The 21,730-nt window shown below is 39.5% G+C and overlaps 2 protein-coding genes across 4 annotated transcripts in view; one reads left to right on the top strand and one right to left on the bottom strand.

Annotated features, from left to right (window-relative positions):
• Nucleotides 1-4,264: 4,264 nt before the first annotated feature.
• LOC122643962 (F-box/kelch-repeat protein OR23) lies at nt 4,265-8,348 on the bottom strand. 2 transcript variants are annotated; one of them, XR_006330202.1, is made up of 3 exons: nt 7,309-8,348; nt 4,417-4,816; nt 4,265-4,381 (listed from the first exon to the last, which is right to left on the bottom strand). XR_006330202.1 is itself a non-coding variant. In XM_043837542.1 (2 exons), exons 1-2 carry the CDS (start codon nt 8,259-8,261, stop codon nt 4,525-4,527), a joined length of 1,245 nt encoding a protein of 414 aa, XP_043693477.1. In that variant the 5' UTR covers nt 8,262-8,348; the 3' UTR covers nt 4,265-4,524. The 2 variants fall into 2 exon arrangements, 1 of the variants encoding a protein (XP_043693477.1); XM_043837542.1 differs by having other exon boundaries at nt 4,265-4,816.
• A 6,295-nt stretch (nt 8,349-14,643) lies between these two features.
• LOC122642699 (myosin-11-like) overlaps nt 14,644-21,730 on the top strand; it is a 52,055-nt gene continuing 44,968 nt past the window's right edge. Inside the window, exons 1-9 of one of the 2 annotated variants that reach the window (XM_043836254.1) lie at nt 14,644-14,724; nt 14,917-14,949; nt 16,161-16,289; nt 17,946-18,089; nt 18,203-18,348; nt 18,427-18,583; nt 18,684-18,742; nt 21,299-21,458; nt 21,578-21,727. In XM_043836254.1, coding sequence (XP_043692189.1) covers nt 14,947-14,949; nt 16,161-16,289; nt 17,946-18,089; nt 18,203-18,348; nt 18,427-18,583; nt 18,684-18,742; nt 21,299-21,458; nt 21,578-21,727 — 948 coding nt within the window. In that variant the 5' untranslated portion in view covers nt 14,644-14,724; nt 14,917-14,946. The other variant, XM_043836255.1, reaches the window with a different exon arrangement.

Genomic DNA, 21,730 nt, shown 5'->3' with positions numbered 1-21,730 from the left:
TATTAGGTTCTTTATTCAGTTTTAATTTGCTTTCATAATTGATTTAGGTCCTATTTTTGGTGTTTGGGCAACTTTTTTTCTTACCCACCATGATCATTAAAGATCATTAAAGAATGAAAACTCAAGGTGTATTGATGAATTGGAATTTTTTTTTTTTTTTTTTTGGGGGGAGGGGGGGGGGGGAGAGGTTTATGGATCCAACAGTAGTGGACATTCAAGGACAGACCTGCGTGCCATGTTTAGAGGGAAAAGGAGAAAAACTGCATACTTATGGAGGTGGGCATCCCTTAATTGTTGGGGGTATGATGTCTTGTATTTCATCATTTGCATAAGTAGTTATCCAACTGTTGGATATAGGGTTTCACCATATATTTGTAGCGAGTGATTGTAATCTTATTCTCCATTGATGGTAAATCACATTTCATCTGGCCGTGGATGTAACAAACTATATTATCAAATCGTGTAAATCTTTGTGTCCGACTATGTTGACTACCTAGATTTTCTTTGTCAAACTTTGCTTGATAGATCACTTATCTGCCAGGTGCCAACATTCAAAGTACTCCTAGTTGTCATCGAAAATAAGTGTCAAACATTAATTAATTATATCAAAGTAAAAGATACACTTACAGGGTAATGTTCACGGAAATTTCAACTTAGGTATACCTAATGGACCCAAAGGATAACAAAAAGAAGGGTAATCCAGGTTATCCAAGGAATATATGTCTTAGGAAAGTAGGTACCCTTAACCAGTATTGACTATTCAAAGTTTTGAAAAAAAAAGAAAATTGGACAGCTTAGAGATATGAGAAGAAAAGTTCAATATGTGGAAACTATACCGGGTCATACAATTGAAAATGCCAGATAACCCTTGAAATTTTCCATGTAATCAGTCCAAAGGAGCGGCTAATTTAAGGCCACAAATAGTAATTATATGTCCATCTGATCTATCTAATGGATTGCTATCTAGCTAGCTAGACTCTAAATGCCGGTGGTCTGATGCAACCACATGTCCTTTCTTGTAATTTTTATTTTTTTTGGTCAAGTCATAATCTAATCTAAGCTAGAAGGGAAGGCTAAGACAAACCAACTGAATCCTACAACTATCAAGGGGAAAGGGGGAGGGGGGCGAGGGAGTGCCTTTATGGCACAAATGCAATCCGGGAGAGATGATCCCTTGACCTCCTGACGGGCATGCACTCAACCGGCAATGCCTCCAACCAACTGAGCTAGTAGTTATTTGTGTCCTTCCTTGTATTGGAGTTTTCTCCAAGTATCTCATGTGATAGTTTTTCTTCTTTTTTTTTCAGGCCGTATAAAATTTAGGGCAGGGGAGGTTTTCATGCATCGCCGTTTTATGTCATTTTGAGCCCCCGTTTATGAGAGGGAGAACAGGACTATGCATAGAAGCTTTTGCCTTAAATTTGTTTGAAAGAAGTGAAAAGAATAAATGTACAAAGAGGAAGGTGAGAACCATTCTTGTATGTCAGATGCTGCCCTAATGGAATCCAAGAGAAAGTGAGTGGATTCTATATGGGCGTCATCTGGCATACGAGAATGGTTCTTGTACGAGAACCTAATCCAAATTCCTTCATTTCATATGAGAAGAGAGACAGACACAAGGATGCTAGCATATCTAGCCCCACTGCGGTTTAGAAAACATTATGAACTCAATAAAATAATAATTTTTTCAAAAATCCAAAAAAAAATTAAAAAACAAAGGCTAATATAGCACTTGAAAGCATTGTTAAGGCATTCATCCAGTAAAACATCAAGGTTGTCACTGAACTTCCTTTTCACTAAACTTGTCCCATCCGTATAAAGATAGGTATTGGCCTCATCCCCACTCCCCCATCCCACTGGCTATGGCCTGCAAATAGAGGCGGTGACAAGAGGACAAACGGTTTGGGGGATAAAGGTTATCCAAGCCCTGCCCATTACTATTGCTCTTGCCTTAAAAGGCTCTTGGATGTGGAATAGCATTTTATCCGTAAGACAGATCAGTTCAAGTTATTGTGCAAGAGAGCAAGGGTGGGACAATGGGATCAACCAATTAGTACATGTATGGATCGCCTTGATCCCAAACTTTCTTATCCCTTTAAATGTAGACCAAATCATTTAAGAGACCGGATCCTGTCCCTGTACAAGTATCGTCCAAGGTCCTCTAGGGCCACTTACATAGAATCCACTCCTCCTATGGGTCTCACAGTGGATTCCATGTGAATGGCTCTGGAGGACCTTAGATGGTACTTGTACAAGGACAGAATCTGCGCTCATCATTTAAATGTAAGACCAAATCATTCTTGCTCTCATGTTCATGAGCTTTTGACCTCCTCAAGTGAATGCCTGAATGGAATATTACTACCTAAAAAAAAAAAGGTGAATGGAACATCAATCTTTTACGGGCTTTGTTCCCTTGTTCATAGCATCAGGATCAATATCCCTTGGTCAAATTTGATTGTTGGTTGTGTAGAAACGAATACACAATGTAGCAAATAAATGAAAATAGTAAACAAAAATTACACAACGTAAGGATATACATGGTTCGACAAGGTGCCTATGTCCACGAAAAGATGAGAGCAATTTCACTATTAATGGAAAAGGGATTACGAACTCTCTTCCTCACGTCTCTCTCTATGTTTACAAAGAATTCCCAGTAACCCGAATAACCCCAATTGCTACCAATTTGTAGAAAAAAACCAAAAAGATACAATTTCCTGAATCACCCTTATGTAAACCCTAATTATTTTCCTACTGATTTTTAACCATCCTTCAGAAGTAGCCCACAACCCAATCTACAGAATACAAGACATCAACCCTCAACAAATTGGGGCATTGAATATGGTCAATCAACCATAGCATCCCAACCACCTTTCCCTTGGGAGTAAATTTTGGCTTATCAAGTTGCATCCAAGGTTCCAATTACTCCTTTGGAAATTGATACATGGCCTCATCCCAGTCCGACATGCACTATCATCCTTTTTTCCTATGCAAGACATGTTTGGACTCAGTGGCTCTCATTCTGGGACTCTATGGCATTTGTTCCTCTCTTGTGAAATCTCCAAAAGAATTTGAGAAACTGGCCCCCTTGGTCTTAAAACTTATTTCAGCCTCTATTTTTCGTGGATTTCTATAAATCGATCATCTTGATAAAACATACTCCATCCTTGGAGAAGCATACTCTCTTGAGCATCATTACCATTACGTCTCATCTTTCAGAAGGAACCTCCCAATTCTATGAGAAGTATGACTAACATTGCTCGAAGGTTTCAGGTATTAAATCTTTTGAATCCAATATGAATTACAGAATCTCAGGTTGGCTTTGAATTAGCCCTCGGCCTTTTGATCCAAGAGTTGCTATTTCAAACCTTCCTTGGTGCAACTATCTTATGATTTTATCTGATGGAAGCCTTGACAGCCTAAGTAAGGCATCTGGTTGGGCCTCAGTTTTGATTTTGAATGTGAAATTGTTGTGTTCACATGGAAATTGGTTTCTCGGAATGTGCCTAAATCAGAAACACAAGCTCTCAGACAGGAACTCTGTGGACCAATGTCACTGGGGGTGGCGCATGTACAAATATGGTCTGATGCCCTGTCCATGGTCATGTGATCTTTCCATTCTCTTGCATGATATTGCTCAACTTATGAAACAGTTAAAGTCAATTTGTTCTGTTATTGTTTCAGCAGTAGCATATTGAATTATGGAGCTAAGGTCCAAAACAAGGAAGAAACAAGTGTTTCCACAACTCTACCACCCCGTGAATTCTATTCCACTTAATCCCTCTTTCATGGCTACATACCTTTCCGGCTAAGGATTGAAAATTCTTTCTCCTGTTACATGAATCAAATGTTTCATTCCATCTGGAAAAAAGCCATCTATATGAATAGCCCAGTTTGCAAAAATTGTGGTCCGGATGGAAATCCAGAAAATTCAAACAGAGTAGACATGATGTGGTGTTTGCACATGCTCTAACTAATAGAGCTTGCACACACAATAGCACTGCTACTCTATCTTCTGAAAATGTTGTTACTATAGCATCATAATTAGTCTAGTTTTCTTTCTCATTAAACAAAACAAAAACAAAGAGGGGAGGGAGGTAGGGGATTGTATAATTTCCATTTTTTATCATAAGAGTTATCTTCATTTTATGAGGAAAAAATAGAGTAGCTGAAACCATACGACAGTGAGGAACTCTGGCTAACTAGTATCTCAAGGCCAATCTCATACCTCTACTAATAATGCATAAACAATATGACAATAGAAGGATACAAAATGAATAACAACTTTATTATTTCTTAGCTTATACACAAAGTTCTCTTGTACAATTAAAAAAACAACTATAGCATTTACATACACCCACAATTTACAGATTCATGCCCTATAAAGGTAACGATCAAAGGCCACATTAAGCTGCATATTAGAAAATACGTACATATACTAACACGACAGAAATGAATTTGATATAAGCAAAACTTACAAAGATAATAATATTTCATGTTAAATAAAAATAAAGCAGATGTATACCACTACAATCGGACAGTACACATCACTGCAGTTTTGAAATTCAATGAACACTGCAATGGTGGTCTCGTTGTCATGAATCTCCATGTTCTCCTTTTTGGATGGTAGATCTGGATCTGGACATATAGTGTACTTGCCCTCTTCTGCAGTCGAGGATTTCGGATTTCAACAGAATCAACTGAAGTAGACATCACATGCAACTCTCCATCCAGTGCAACAAAACCAAATGAAGAGCCCAGAGCAGCTTTTCTTGGTACACTTGATTCCTTCCTCCATCGGTTCAAAGAGATATCATACCTGTTATAAAGAATACACCTTCTTGTTACAACAAAACGAGAAAAAAAAATAACAACGAGAGTGCCAACATTCCAAACAAATATCCTGGTTTACAATGCAAAATACAAATATGCATAGTGATTTTGCAGGTTGGCCCAAAACTTGGGCTGTGTTTAGTATGCATTCTTGGCCAGGAACGTATTCTGAAAAGTAAATAAAGCTGTTTGGTAAGCATTCCATTCTCAAATTCTTGGAATGTGGTCAAGAATGCAGCCCATTCTGGCATGGGCTTTTTTCCCATTCAACGTTCTAGTTCCTAGCTCGAGGTTTAAGTCACCTCATAGACACTCGCAGAAATTTGCAGCATTTTCCTTTTTCCTTTTTCCTTTTTCCTCTCTCTCTCTCTCTCTCTCTCTCTCTCTCTCTGTGTGTGTGTGTGTGTGTGTGTGTGTGTGTGTGTGTATAGCATGGCCACAGTGATGAGCTCACAAGCTTCCAGACCTTCAAAAAACCTCCAAACTCTTTGACCACAGCAGCATTGTTACCAGCGTCAAGATCCTCCTCTTCCTCTCTCTCTCTCCTCCCAATTCGCATGATTGAACTGAAGCAGCGAATCCCAACTCCTCCCTAAGCTCTTCGACCGAGACACCTACAGATCTCAAGAAGAATATCCAGACCCTCTCCCCTGATGGCAATGGCGCCAACAACCCCAAACGCGTTGTCAAGAAGGAAACCTCCTTGCCCTTCTCTGTTGCTCCCACTCTGATTACCCTTTGACCCATCTCACCAAGTCCGACGCCTCAAAAACTGATTCCAGCGTTCGCAGATCTTGTCATGATGCCATTGGAATATTATCGTCTCAGTACCTGCTGGGTGATGCTGATAATGGGAATATTGGATCAATCATGTCATTGTTCGTGAAGCCTCTGTTTGAGGCAATGGGAGAGGAAGCCGTGGTCTTTGTCAAATTGCGACCTTATAGGTTTCCCATAAGGCTCGCCTATATCGATGACACAAACCGACTCAGGTTACAACCGTCTCTCTCTGTTTGAGGGAATGGCAGAGGAAGCTGTGGTCTTTGCCAAATTGCAACCTTACAAGTTTCCCATAAGGCTCGCCTTGTGTGTGTGTGTACATCTCTCTCTCTCCAGCTGTAAGGCACACACATGAACCTTGTCCATGAGTTATTCCACAAAAACTCCATGAATTGTTGTTGACATTAAAGATTTCCCAACATTGAAAGTATTGTCTACGAGTTATTCGATGAAATGCTTATTTAAGAGTCAGCACTCTAAAATAAGATTGCATTTTAACCAAACATTTTAGTCAAACGGCATTCTCTTTCTCAATTAAGAATGCATTCTACATTCTCAGAATGAGAATGCATACCAAACACAGCCTTGGATAAAAGAGGGCAGGTTGCATCAGGCTGGCTGCTGGTACAACCTTTAGCTTAACCATTTGAACATGACTCTGCCATAGGCAAGGTAAGAAAGAGTGCAGTAATGGCACACAAAACTAGAGAGGATTTCAAAAACGTACAAGTCTCGGAATTAACTGGACATGGTGTTCATTTCTTCTTCTCCTCCTCTCCATCCCCACTAGTATATACACATGGTTCAATGAGTACACCAGATACTGATGAACACAACATGTACAGCGATTTTGACTTTATACCAACCTTTTTCCTTTTCTTATTTTAATATAAATCTATCCTTGCCACCACCTCCACCTCCAACCCCCAAAAAATAAAAAAATTTAAATATGAGGAAACATGCTAATATTGCTCTGGAAAGTCGCTCATGAATAAAATGCAAACCCCTCCACTCTAGAACAAGGATTACAAGCCAACATAGGTCCTAGCAATTCATTTTGCATGAGATCAGACACTTCCCACCAATTTGCTCATAAAACCAGAGGTCACCAAAAATCTCAAATTGACAAAATTTCGAAGACGTATCTACAAGACAGTAATAGGTGAATGCCTAAACTAGTAATTCTAAGGGAGCCTGTGAAAGATCTCTATCAGATATATTCAAGTACCATATAACAGAGGTTGTTCAGTGAGTAAACATGTCAAAACCAATAAGGCAACTTAAGTTCATCTCCTATCAGATAAACAAAGGGGGACCATCCAATCATTTTCATGCCAATTATCTGAAAAAGAGTACTTATACATAACACTATATCCATACCGTTTCAAAGCCAAATAATCAAGCAACTATTGATAAAACAACGTTCTAAAAAATGAAGGTTGCAGAATCAGCAACAGTAAGAGATGTTCATGAATTTCCCACTGTAAATCACCAACCTTAAATCCATGGCATCCCTAATTAGCCCCCTTCCTCCCCCCCCCCCCCCCTTTTTTTTTTCATCTTGCCCTGTTTTCGGCATTCTAAACTCTTCAGTCCTCTAAACAAACAAAACTGAAATTTAGTACATTTATCAATGCTCACAACAGATCAACCACAAATATGAAAATTTTAATAGAACAGAGGAAAAGAAGAATGCACCTGAATATATCAGTTCCATCGAGCATAAAAACGCCAGGAACTTGCCCTTCCTCGCCCTCAACAACAACAACATTGCCAAGACGGCCCCTCTCACCTTCCTCCCACATATCTCCAATCTCCCTCCATTTCCCACCATTTTTCAACTCCAAAACGACCCCATCCTTGTAATACTCATCCACCGGAAACACACCCGAAATCGTCCTCGACTGCCCATACCCACCCATCACCCAAAACTCCCTCTCCTCCGCACTTCCAACCAAGAATCCAACGCACCCAGCCCGAAACCTCGGCAACCCATCCAACGCAACCCATTCATTCTTCTCCACATCGTACCTCTCCACCGAACTCATCCGACTACCAGCAGCCCCAAACATAGCGTGCCGCGAGCCCCCTCCAGCGACCAGAATCTGACCCGAATTGGGGATCGCAGCGCATGCGAAGCTACCCCGAGGGGAGAGCATTGGAGAGAGTCGATCCCAGGACGAAGTAGAGACATCTAAGCGGAAAATGGCGGAAGAAGGGGAAGGACGATCGATTGGGAAGGATCGGGTGTCGAAGAGAGAGCCACCGATGACGTAGAGGTGAGGACCAATGGAGACGGAGATGAAATTGGAGAGGCCATAGACATGGGGGTTGCAGGGCATGGGAGGAAGAGGACACCAGGCCAAGTGGCGAGGGTCAAAGAGGTAGGGTCGGGAGAGTGAGGGGTCCTGAGGAAAGATGCAGAGGAGGTGGGAGAGCGTTGAGTTTGGGAGCAAGACTCGCCTGCGAGAAAGTAGGTTTTTCAAGGAAAAGAACGATCTCCATGATTTGCAAATTGCTCTGAGGCGGGGGTGGTGACAGTATGGGATGAAGGTGAGGATCAGCGAAGAGATGTCGAATGGTAGGCCTGGAATTAGGGTTAGGGTTTCATCTTGAGAAGATGAAGAAGAGGAAGACGATGAAGAACACATTCGATCTATGAAATGAAGAAGGAAATAGAAGACCAGGAGTATGTTTCAGGTGCTCTTCTGCTCGGAACTGAGTCTGAATGTGTGCGAAGCCTCTCTCTCTCTCTCTCTCTCTCTCTCTCTCTCTTTCTCTTTCTCTCTCTCTCTCACTTTCTCTCTGTAGCGTTGTCTTCATTTCCAAGCTTCTAGACTATTAAAACGGGTGAATAGTCATAAATGCATAATATTTGGACACGTGTCCAAACAGTAATAGGTCAGCAACCACTGCATACACGTCCATGTAGGATATCTCTGGTGTTTCATGATCACAATCGTCAGTTATACGAGATCGAGGATCAATAAAAATAGGATTTTCTAACCTGATGAGTGGGGCCCACTTTAGAGAGGCTGAGATCTCATTTTCTATGACGTAGCAGTTAATGGATGCACAGAGGATGTCCTAAAATTCGTACATAATCATATCTCAATCAATAGTTAAATCCGAGACTGGATTCCCCACAAGTGACCAACCAATGTGGATGAGGAGATACCCTACTTTGCAAGGGAATAGGTGCCAGTCCCACTGATTTTTGGAACAAGCAATTTTCAAGGCGGTGGTCCTGGTCAATTACAAATGGTAAACGTGTCAAGTTTTTGCGCAAAGATTGGATAGGCCAAGCATGGGACGAGATCCCGGAAATCCAAACTAATCCCTTTGGCCTTCCCTTTTAATCGATCACGTGCTGTTTTGTGGAAAAAGTAGCAATGCCCTCTTTCCACTTCATTTTGGCCTAGAACGGTAGGACGATTTTAGGGAGATAAGATAAAAAAGATAAAAATCCTCTGCGGTGCGTACTCTTGCCATGTCTTTATATTTCTGGTCTGTGAGCTCCAAACGTCGAAGATGCTTCATCTAATGGTGTAAATTTGAGAAAACCTAATTATTATTATTATATTTTTTCTGTCTGTTAGAGTTTGCACCATTGAACGAAGCATCTTTCACTTTCGTAAATCCTAACCACAAAGACACCGCAAAATTAAACATTGTAGATGATTTTAATCCATGGGGGCTTCAGGGCTAAGGATCTTCTCCTCACTCCACTAAAGAGGAGGAGGGTGTGGCTTGTCTTTGGTTTAGGGATGGATCGATATCGGATATTGATCCTGATCGACTCATATCAATCTGAATTTATGCCTGTTTTTCTTTAAATTAGATTTTTTTTCACTTTAGCTCGTGTCAATACAGTTCAATCCGGCCGATTCCATACTGATTCCTCAACCATTCTTTGATCACCTTAGAGAGCCGGTGAAACAAAATACAATGGGTGTCGAACGGTAATTGGGTCTCATATTCCACTCTCCTTTAGCCACCTTCATTCATACTTTTTAGGCGAGTGGAGAAGATCCATGTTCAATAGGATTTAAAAAACCTAGAATCGAAATTAGAATCAAAATTGGAATCAGCTGGAAATGATATAGAAAACCCTAGAATCCGCTTATAGATTTTAAGGATTATTGATACAATCAGTCCAATCCAAAATGGTTAGAATCGGGATTAGCGTCTGCTGATCTGGTCCGATTTTTAAATCTTTCTGTCAAAAAAGAAATGTGGGGCCCTAGCCTTGTCAATCCAAGTTCTCTAGAGGAGAGTCCCTTAAGCCCCATTTGTTTATAGGGGTTTATGGGGTGGGAGTGTCGTGGGATTACTGACGGGTGGGTCTCATGTATTTGAAAAAGTAAAAAATTAATGGATTATTGAAGCATTCCAAGGGAAAGTTGCACAATCCCATTCCCACGTATTTGGTGAGACTTTGTAAAGCCAAGGGGTGAGAAAATTATGGGATTTGTAATGCCATGTCAGTAAACAATGGTAATGATTATGTTCCCTCCATTATCTCAACATTCTCATTCTTTGCAAACAAACAACCTAGGGTGGGATGATTGCAATGCCATGTCAGTATTTTACCACAATTTTTCCATCTCTTGTAAACTATTCCGCTAAACAAACGGGGCCAAAGCATTCATCAAAAGGGGAGTTGGAGATAGAGGAAAAGGATTAGAAAGATCAGAATTAGGGAATAATTTAAGACATGATAACCAATGAGAAACATGATGTAAGACAAGCATAGTATTGGGTACTATATTTTGAAAAGCCACTTGGTTATGGTGAACCTTGTTAGAAGATTAGTCTCACATCAAATACTAACAAGCGTATAACCCTCACTGTACGTACACCTAGGAGTCCCTCCATTTAACAATTTGAACTTTTAGGATGAAAACTATGATGTAAGAGACGAACTAAGTAGTATCGGATAAAAAAAAAAAATGGGAGAACGTTCTCTGTGTCGCAGCGCAGCCTGTGTTAAGGCACATTGACAGCTTGTGCAGGGGGGTAGGTTGGTCATTGCACCCACCCCCATGTGCTTGAGCGTAGGCTGTACTGCGGCACAGAGAACAGCGCCCCAAAATAAATATACAAACTCAAAAGAGAGTCACTAGAAAGCCGATCAGTGCAATCCCAAAGCCCCTACATATTCCACTGAATGGAATTCCAACCCAAGATCACGAGCTGAACCTATCTTTCTCATTCCCAAAGCACATTAGCAGCAATCTTGGTGTATAAATTCTCATATTTTCATAAAGGTATTCTAGTAACTAATGCAGGCAATCAAAATCCCGATCCAAGGATCTTCCCAAATTCGAGTGGATGATCCATTTCCTATCCGAATACAAACCATTTTTCATAAATTAGGTAGTATACTTACAATACTAATCCAAGTCCAGAGATCCTCTTTTGAAAGTAATAGGGTTGTCCAATAAGGAATGATTAAGAAAATACTTAGCCTTGAGAATAGAGGACCATGGATTACGAATTTACGAGTATCATTCAAAACCCTCCAACCTAAATTAATAGAGATTTAATACGAATGGAAGAATCCCTATGCCCAAGACCCCCAAATATTTTTGTGAAACAAACTACCTGTCATGCAATCATGTTTGGCTTCCTTCTCTTGAGTACCCTCCCCCCCCCCCCCCCCCCAAAGCAAGAATTAATAGAATCCAATTTACAAAAAATACTCAAAGGAAACCTAATGCAGGGATCTTAGATATGAGAGAATGGAGAAACTTATGATCGACATACGAAGGGAAATTAGTTTTTCAAGATAGTTGCATATGTAAATTATTTTGAAATTTGAGGAAAACTCATATAAGCAGCCATTCTGATACGTTGGCTTATCCTCATTTTGTCATGTGGAATAATGTGACAATTTAGATTGCTAGATAGATAGTATATGGTTGGACTCTGGATTAGTTCCATGACAAATTTAAAAGTTTAATTCAATAAAGGGAGAATGGTGGACATGTTGCCCCCTTTTATACTAGCATCATGCATGCCTAGGGGAGGAGAGACATTTCGGTGAGTGTCAATTTGTATGCAAATGAGTTCATATCATTAAATAAGGAAGGAGAGAGAGAGAGAGAGAGAGGCCATGTACACCCGCGGTCACATGCCCACTTTTTGCCCTTTAATCTAACATCATTATCGTATCATATATTGTCATGCACACCTATGAATGTTCATGCATGTAAGGTAGAGTTTTTTTTAGAGGGGAGGGTAGAGTTGAAAACAATTCATAAGGGCTTACCTTGGTTGGGCTCTGGATTAGTTCCATGTCAAATGTAAAAGTCTAATTCAATCAAGGGAGAAGGGTAGACATGTTGCACCCCCTTTTATACTGACATCATGCATGTTTAGAGGAAGAGAGACATTTTGGTGAGTGTCAATTTGTGTACAAAAGAGTCCACATCAAAATATATGAAGAGAGAGAGAGAGACTACGAGGGGCCGTGTACACCGCGATCACATGCCTGCTTTTTGTCCTTTAATCTAACACCATTACTATATTGTATATTGTCAACCATACCTATGAATGTTCATGCATGCAAGGTAGAGTTTTTTTAATATTTTATTGTAGGGGGGGGGGGGGGGGGGCGGGGGTTTGTAAGGGCAAGGTAAAGTTTAAAACAATTCATAAGGGCTTACCTTGCTTGTCGGGTGTGGCTATCAAAGAAATGAAGGATCTTTATCACCTCTGGTTTGCTGATCGGCCCAGTTCCCCAGTTCCTCTAACAAAGGAGGGTAGAAATGACCTCTCTACCCATGCCCAAACACCCTACCCGGGTGGGGTCCACCATCCCCCTATTAGAGGAACTGGGGAACTGGGCCGGTCAGCAAACTGGAGGTGATAATTTTCCAAGAAATGAAGGATAAAATTTTCATTTCCCCACCTTCACTGCTAGCACATGATTGATTCAAGTACTCTGTGAGGAAAAAATTTTGCTGCTACGCCCATAGCAGGAATGTTCCTGCTACAAGGCTAGCAGCCAAGGAAATGGAATAATTCACTTCCTCTTTTTAGATTCATAAATACCCTCTTTGATTTTAGTATTTTTTAAAATATCCTTTAAGATCCCATTTCTTTGGCTGCTAGCCTTGTAGTAGGAACATTCCTGCTACTAGTGTAGCAACAAAATTTCATCCACTCTGTGAACTTAGGGAGCACTACCAATATGCACATTGCATATGTACTATGTGGCTGTGCTAAGGGTCTCAACCGATCTTTTTGATCCGGTTTTTGTTAGGCTGAATTGATTTTGGTTTGTTATTGGGTCAACCTGAAACCAACACAATTAAGTAAGTTTCGTTTTCAGTTCTGGTCCGATTTGGCTGATTTCTTGTCAGTTTTTTGTTAATGATTTAATCAGGCTGCCATCGAATTTGGTTTCGGTTTTACATGTGTACATAAGGAAATCGATGAAAAATTCTGTTTTTTTTTTGTTTTTGGTTTTTATGGGGTTCGATCAGTTTTTTCAGTTTCAGTCAGTGCATTCGATCGATTCAATTTTAGTTTCTAACGTTTTCATAAAACCAAACCAGTAAAGTTTTGAGTTGGTTCAGTCCAGATTGAACTGATCGGTTTGATTCGATCCAACCTGTTGTTCGGAGGAACTTTGACACATTTAGGCCGCACCCGTGGCCCATTAATCTCCCTACACCACTGGCGTGTATTAAGGGTGTCAAAACCAAACCGAAACCGTTTACTGAAACCAATAGGCCGGTTAGTTAAATGGTCCGGTTATGGTTTTAGAAATGACACCTTTTTTTAATCGATTCGGTTCGATTTAGACCGATTAATCCAACGGATTCAAACCGTGTAATCCAATTAAAATCGATTATAACCAAACTGTCTAACCGTTTAAAAACCTTTGTTTCAGGGGAGCTATTGATTCGTACTGTTATGTGCTTCTAGGTCTCTCCATTTTGAAGCTCTAACCATGGCTTCCATTGTTCTTATTTCATTCTTAATTTTTATATGTGTTTTCTTTAATGGTTATGTACACTGCCAAATGCCCCCATTTTCTATTAAAAAATGCCGCAGGTAATTAGTGTAAATTAAACTTTTTAGTAAATGGTTTATGAAACCATCTAGTAATCGTCAAACCAAAACTGTGTAAAACCGTTAAAAATCCATTTAACCAAAACCATCTAAAAATCATTTAACCGAAACCATTTAGTAAACGGTCCAGGTTTTGATTATGAGATCTGATTACGATTTCTACCCTCAAGCAGTCAAAACCGAATCATACCAAACTGTTTAATCAAAATCGGACAGTTTAACACCCTTAGCGTGCGTGTATATCCTCTGCTCTCCCCTTTACCTAATTAATGATTTGGGTCTGTCTTTGAGCAAGCGGCAAAGAGAGCACCAACGAAGTTGGAGGGAGTGGTTTCGTATATAGGGATGGTGAGGTCATTTCATACGACGAGGAGAGATAGATAGACGATGCCAGCAATCAGCATAATCTCTCCACGGTTCAGAGAACCTTTTTCTCTTATTTATATGTTCGATTACGAAAAATTTCCGCCAAAAGTTCTGCCAAAGTTAGAGAGAGCTGCGTGGCAAAGACTCGAGACTTGAGAGAGAGAGGTAGAAGACTAAATTAGCAGCCACGAATCTCCGACAAATTTGGCGAGGGGAATTTGCAGAGACGGAACAATTGAGATAGCGAAATTGAAGGGCCCGAATTTCAAGGTCTTTTGAAGAAATGTCACCTCAACAACCTGACAGACACGAACTCAGGGGAGACAATAGAAGAAAAACAAACCAGAATCGATTGATCAGAAAATTTAGGTGCCCCAAGGGGCTTTTTCCCCTTACGATACTCCTCGGTTCGCCTCGTTACCATGCCAGACTCTCGAAATCTAGACGTAAATACTGTTATCTGACGGAATTTGATTCAAAAATGGATTTGGTTTATCCCTTGTAAATGTTGATTGGAAAATTCTGTCTTACGAGGTTTGGGTTAGTGGAGACTAGGCTGATCCATGGAAGAAGGTTTTTCCAATGGAGACATGGATACGAGGAGTTGAATATGCGAGATCTAGCTTCAATTGAGGGTTAAATCTGATCGGTCAAAGAACCAATGCGTAATGGAGTTGGTTTACTGTTTCTTCTATGCAAATGCTTGTAAATGTTGATAGGAAACGCTGTCTTACGAGGTGTGGGTTAGTGGAGGCTAGGTCGATCCATGGAAGAAGGTTTTTCCGATGGAGACATGGATCCGAGGAGCTGAATGTGCGAGATCTAGCTTCAATTGAGGGTTAAATCTGAGCGGTCACGTTTCTTAGCTTTTCATTGAAGCACAGAATGGTATGTTTTCCTTATTGAATATGAGTTTTTTGTTTTTGATATGTAGGCCTCATGGATACTTGAATTCGGCAGTAATTAGTACAGTATTGGGACTTTATACAAATGCCATGAACTTATGGTCATAGGCTGGTCAAATTTTATCTGAATAATGAAAATAGTAGTCATTGGCAAAAAGGTTGAGTACTTCAACTTCATTTACTGATTTCTGTTCTCTTTCTTTCATTTTTCTATTCTAAGAAACATTAAAGGACTTGATGAATAAATATCTACCTAGTGGACGCGTCACATTTTAGAAAATGGTCAATTTATATTGGTAATGCAACAGCACAAAAAATAATGCAATCCTTTCACCAGTTCAAACAAATTTTGAGAGGGAAATGATATGGCAAGTTATTTCTAATTTATTTTCCTTTAATTGTCAAAATTTTCTTTTGTGAAGAAACTGCCTCATGTGGTTAGAGAACTGCACTTACATACTCTAGGACCTAGACTGGAGCACACAAAGAACTCAAGTAGAACTTAAAACAGAGCAAAGTCAGAAAAAAAGAGAACTGGAAATAAAGAATTGTTAGATATAAAAGATAGGGGGAAGTTTTCATACACGACCGTGTAAGCATGCACGGTCGTGTCCCCTCTCACAAAGAGTTGGAAAAGTCATAAACCCCCACCCATTAATTAATGCCTTGAAACTCCCACCCTCTCACATACATCTTACACAGCCGTGTATGAAAACTTTCCCCTAAAAGATATTACATTAAATTTTGGATCTTGCCTGAAGATTCATAGGGAATCAGTTGTGGAAAAAACTGTAGGATGCAGATCAAAGCATTACAAATCAAAGTTCATATGTCACTGGCAAAATTAGAATTTCATTAGTTGGAATCTCTCTAACGGATTGAAACTCAGTTATTAATTGTTGGAGCAAAACCCCAAGGGGGTAGTAGCTCAGTTGGCAAGGCCAGCACCTCACAATTAAGAGGTCATAAGTTCAACTTTCCTTGGGGCCTACCTATTAAAGCAAAAGGAGCTAAGTCTTGAAATCTCTAAACTTATTGTCCACTTGCAGCCTCATACTTTATGTTGGTGCATATGTGCAATCACAGTAGTTTTAGATGCATATTAATTCTTATATCTGGTCACATTTCTGAAATTCATTCCCATTTAATAGTTCTGTCACTTCTGTGCACTTATCAAAATCTTAATTACTGCAGGGTACACCAGTGAACATTATTGTAGGTTCTCATGTATGGGTTGAAGACTCAGCATTATCTTGGATTGATGGACAAGTAACAAAGATCACTGGTCAGGATGCTGAGATCCAGACCAGTAATGGAAAGACGGTATGTAGGGTTCTTATGTTTTCAACTTCATATTTCTAAATCGCTTAAGCTAAAAAATGAAGATTACAACGATGGTACAAATGAACATTTATACATGCACCTATCTTCTATATTTGATTGGACCAACTCGGGGAAAGTCAACGGTTGTTCTACATGCTAAGCTACAATGGACGAGTGAATAAGTATTTGTCATTTACTCATGTTAAATATTTCCTTTGATTCATTCTAGTTGCTTCATCACTTATATCATAACCTTTCTTCATCCTCACTTAAGGATTCCTAGCATCGCTTGCTTTTTCTATTTTGAGTTGTCCATGTCTTTGAGGACTCCCGCATTTTTGTTTTCCTTTTATTTATGGAGCTTCGTCCATATTTGGGCTGTCCTGTTTCTCTAGTGCCTTTTCTCTATATTGCAAGAAGGGGAAAAAAAAAAGTATTATATTAAGGAGTAAAAATTGTTTTACATGCTTTTTTGAAGTTTAAGTACCTTACCATCTGTAATTTAATCTCTTCCCCCCAACTTCGCCTCTCTCTATCTATCCCTCTTGTGTCTGTCTGTGTGCGTGTATGTGTGTGTGCCTATGTAGCATGATCAGGTCTTGCATGCTTACAACAACAAAAACTCAGCCTTATCCCAACTAAATAGGGTCGGCTACATGGATCCTTGCCCTCCAACCAGCTCTGTTCAAGGTCATACTTGATAGTTGATACAAGGCCTAAGCTGTGCATGTCTTTCCTCATCACTTCTCCTAAGGTCATTTTACGTCTACCCCTGGCGCTTTTAGTTTCTTCAATCTGAATTAATCACTACGCCATGCTGGGGCTTCCAAAAGCGTTCGTTGAACATGGCCATGACACCTCAAACAAATTTCTCGTAGCTTATCGTGTATCGGAGCTACTCCCAAGTCAGCTCTAATATGATCATTCTTTACTTTATCCTCCTAGTTTTGCCACTCATCCATTTCAATATCCTCATCTCCGCTACACTGAGTTTATCTGTATGATGCTTCCTAATTGCCTAACATTCTGCACCATACATCATAGCCAGTTGTATGACTGTCTTATAAAGTTTTCCTTGAAGTTTTAAAGGAATACGCCTATCACTCAACACTTCGGACGCACCTCTTTACTTCATACATCCTATTTTAATTCTCTGTTAAACATCATCCTTCATATCACCTTCTTTATTTATGATTGACCCGAAAAACCTAAAATAATCACTTTGCGGAATCTCCCTCTCGTCAATTTTCACCATCTCATTATCCATCCTAGCATAACCAAAGTTACAAACCATATACTCCGTCTTCGTTTTACTTGATCTTAAAACCTTTTGATTCTAAGGTTGATCTCCCTAACTCCAACTTGGCGTTAATCCCTACTTTTGTCTCATCCACCAAATAAAAGTTATACACCATATACTCCCTCTTCTTTCTACTTATCTTATATCCTAAAATATCTGCATTATCTGGGGAAAAAAAATCAATATTTTGCTTTCAGTTACAGAAGAACTAAGAACATATTGTGAAGTCAAAATTTAGTGTTACGTGTTACCTCATTCCTTGCTTTTGTCTTATCCACTGAAACAAAGTTGTCTTTAGTGTTGCATGTTACCTCTATGCAGCATCATGAAATTTGTTTCACTTTCTTTTTGTTCAGGTTGTTGCAATGTTGTCAAAAATATATCCAAAAGATATGGAAGCTCCTGCTGGTGGAGTTGACGACATGACAAAACTATCTTATTTGCACGAGCCTGGAGTACTGCAGAACCTGGCAACTAGATATGAACTTAATGAAATCTATGTATATTTTCCATCATGTTCATCTTCAGCTGCTGTTTGTTCTTCATTGCAGCATTTTTCTATTTATTGCAACAATTGTTTGTACCGTAAAATAGATGTCCTAATTCATGGCAGACTTATACTGGAAACATTCTTATTGCAATTAATCCTTTCCAACGATTGCCTCATCTCTATGATACACACATGATGGAACAATACAAAGGAGCACCATTTGGAGAACTAAGCCCTCATGTTTTTGCGATTGCAGATGTCGCATACAGGTGATTTTACTGTTATGGTTAAAATACTTGTCTTAAATAATGATGCTGATAATTTGTATTTGGATTCACTGCAAGCAGGGCAATGATCAATGAGGGGAAAAGCAACTCCATTCTGGTCAGCGGTGAAAGTGGAGCAGGTAAGACTGAGACCACAAAAATGCTCATGCGTTATCTTGCCTATTTGGGTGGCCGTGTAGCCACAGAAGGAAGGACCGTTGAACAACAAGTTCTAGAAGTAAGATGGTTCAGTAGCTCAATATTATGATCAGTTCTCTATTTATAAAGTTACATATCTACATCAACTCAGATTTTTGTGTTAACTGATACAATTGCAGTCAAATCCAGTTCTTGAAGCTTTTGGAAACGCAAAAACTGTCAGAAATAACAATTCCAGGTGGAATACCATTTTATTCATGCTACAGGATAATTTGTTATGTTTGTTTCTGTCTTCACATCCTGTGTCTCATTTAGATCTGAATCAAGTTAGACTGACGTGTATCAGATACTGATTCGTTCCATAGTTTGGGAACTCGCGAGATCTTGCCGAGTTTCTCGGTTTTTTGGAAAAAACGAGACGAGACCTTAGGCAAGTCCCAAAAGTGTGAGATCTCGCCGAGATCTCGTTTTGAACCATTTTTATGAGGCATCTTGTCCATATCTTGCTGAGATCTCGGGTTGACCCATGGAAATGACCCATCTACTATGTATTTACTTACCTAACTCGACAGAACTCTTATATGCTAGCTGTGGAGCACTATATGCAACATTACAACAACATTATGTCATGGGAAGACTATGTGACACTAGCATGGTACTAAATTTCGTTTCGTTTCGGTGTTTCAGTCTGACCGAAATTTCCGAGATACCGAAACTTCGTCGAAATATGGTATTTTTCTGTGGGTGTAAAATGCCAAAATGACCGAGATTTTCGAAATTTTCGAAACGAGATTACCGAAATTACTGAGATTTCCGAAATTTCCGAAACGAGATGACCGAAATTTCCGAAATATTAGAAATATTGCACGTGACACTTTTAGTGACTTTTTCAATATCTCGCGATATATCGTGAGTCCACGATATTTCGACGATATCTCACGAGATATCGTCGAAATATGGTATTTTTCCATTTCGGATTGGTATTGTATCTCGGACAACTCGAGATATACGAAATTTGGCGAAATATTGCCGAAATTTCGTGAGATTTTGAACCTTGGACACTAGTGGGGACTGAATACTTGATTCAAAGTCATTTTATGTGATGATAGTTGTAACGCTGTTAAACAGTTTGATATATCACTTTAACATTTCTGATTCTTATTTAAGTTGTTTAGCTATTAATTGAATGTTTTGCTTGCTTTCTATTACTAAATTATGTGTAGAGTATGGTATTTTAGTACATCATCGCCTACCAACCTATGGTCTGAATTGAAACTCATATTTGGACTTTGTTTTTGCAAAATCTGATAGTGTCATTGTGTTTAAATGACCTAAAATAGGTTGAATACCAAGTTTCAAACCCAAACTAAGTCTAAAACCCACCGAGATGAGGCTTCAAGTTGGAAAAAAAAATGTACCAACTCGCCGAGATCTCGACTCGACTCAGTTTTTCCAAGAACCGAGTTGGTTCCGAGATTCGAGTTTTAGAACCTTGATTTGTTCATATGAATATGTAACACAGCCAATAATCAAGGATTCTTCCGTTACATCTTCTATACTTCTCTCATTTCAGGGCAAAGGTTTCCTGAACAATCCATACAGATAAGCTTATCTGAACAGCTCAAATATCTGCTACGTGGTAGATTGGATTGGACCCAAAATTTGTGGACAAGTAGATCCCAATGTCTGTGCTTATGTGTCAAATTTCAGCCCAAAACGAGTTTGCTATGTGGCAAATAGAACTTCGAAAATATAGGGACTATAGGAGAGCACATGAACTTACATGGACGGGTGAAAATACAAGGATGCATGGACATACATGGGATTGTAATTGATTGAATTTGAGTCTGTAATTTGACACGTGGCTAATCCATAAGGGTAACAACTAACATCTAATACAATGGTCGGTTGGCCAAAAACAACTGTCCACATGGCTCAAAATGGTGGACCATTTGGATAAGCGTATCCAAATAGGGCTGTGAAAACGAACGTTTCCCTTTTCATGAAGGGTCTACTAACTCTTAGAAGAATTGGGTCCTGTTTTTTGTGCTTTGTGTTTTTCTTGAAGTTGTGTGTGCACAAATTCTTGGCCAATAACTTCCAATTTTTCAAATAAGGAGGCTTTTGGATTGCAAAATCTTTACCCCAAACTCCTCTTTCCTTTCCTTTTCTGATACACAATTTTACTAGCAAAAAGGAAAATAGTGTTAGGGAGAAAGAACGCCACCCGGTCGTGCCAGAAACATGACCCCTGCGCCCTGACATGGGCGCAAAAACTGCCGCACCCCTGGTCATTTCCGGTGATCTAGGGGGGTGCGACGGACATTTTGCGCCCTATGTCAGGGCGTAGGGGTTGCGTGCGCTGCGTGACTAGGTGGCGTTCTCTTTCCCATAATATTATTAATAGCATAAACTACTGTTAGAATATATGTACTCCAGAATACCGTGGGGGTATTCTGGTCATTTTGGGGGTATTTTTATGTTATTAAGTGTCATTAGCTTATGTCGGCTATGTGGGTTTTAGTCCCACAACTCCTAGCTTCAATTATTTGTAACTTCCCCTCTATTATAAATAGATGGGCCTTTCTCTTATTAATACAAGCCATTCTAGTTATTTTATTTCCTCTCTCTGACCCACGGTTCAACCAACATGGTATCAAAGCTGGTCTGATCTAGGTTAGAGAGAAAAACCCTATTTTCTCCCTTCTTTCCGTAGAAATGTTAGATTGGTAAAATTGCTGAAATTTGTTTACTGTATACCATTATTGATATTCCCTTACATAAAATGGTGCAGCCGGTTCGGTAAATTTGTTGAGCTCCAATTTGATAAGCATGGAAGGATATCAGGGGCAGCTATAAGAACCTACCTTCTTGAGAGATCTCGTGTTTGCCAAGTTTCTGATCCTGAACGCAACTACCACTGTTTTTACCTTCTTTGTGCAGCACCAGCTGAGGTAAATACCATTCTCTTGGAGTAGTAGCTGTTGGCTTGATTTCTATTTCATTGGTGCATATCTATCAATTTATAATGTGCAATTTTATTGGATCATGATTCAAAGTTTTTAATTTTCAGGTTGTTGAGAAATATAAATTGGGAAACCCTAAATCATTTCACTATCTCAATCAATCAAATTGCTATGAACTTGTTGGTATAAATGATGCGCATGACTATCTCGCCACTAGGAGAGCTATGGATATTGTCGGAATAAGTGAGAAAGAACAGGTA

Source organism: Telopea speciosissima, chromosome 10, assembly GCF_018873765.1.
Source record: "Telopea speciosissima isolate NSW1024214 ecotype Mountain lineage chromosome 10, Tspe_v1, whole genome shotgun sequence".
NCBI classification, from domain to species: Eukaryota; Viridiplantae; Streptophyta; class Magnoliopsida; order Proteales; family Proteaceae; genus Telopea; species Telopea speciosissima.
Note: the sequence above shows the minus strand (reverse complement) of the source record. Positions and strands in the feature narration are given on the sequence as shown.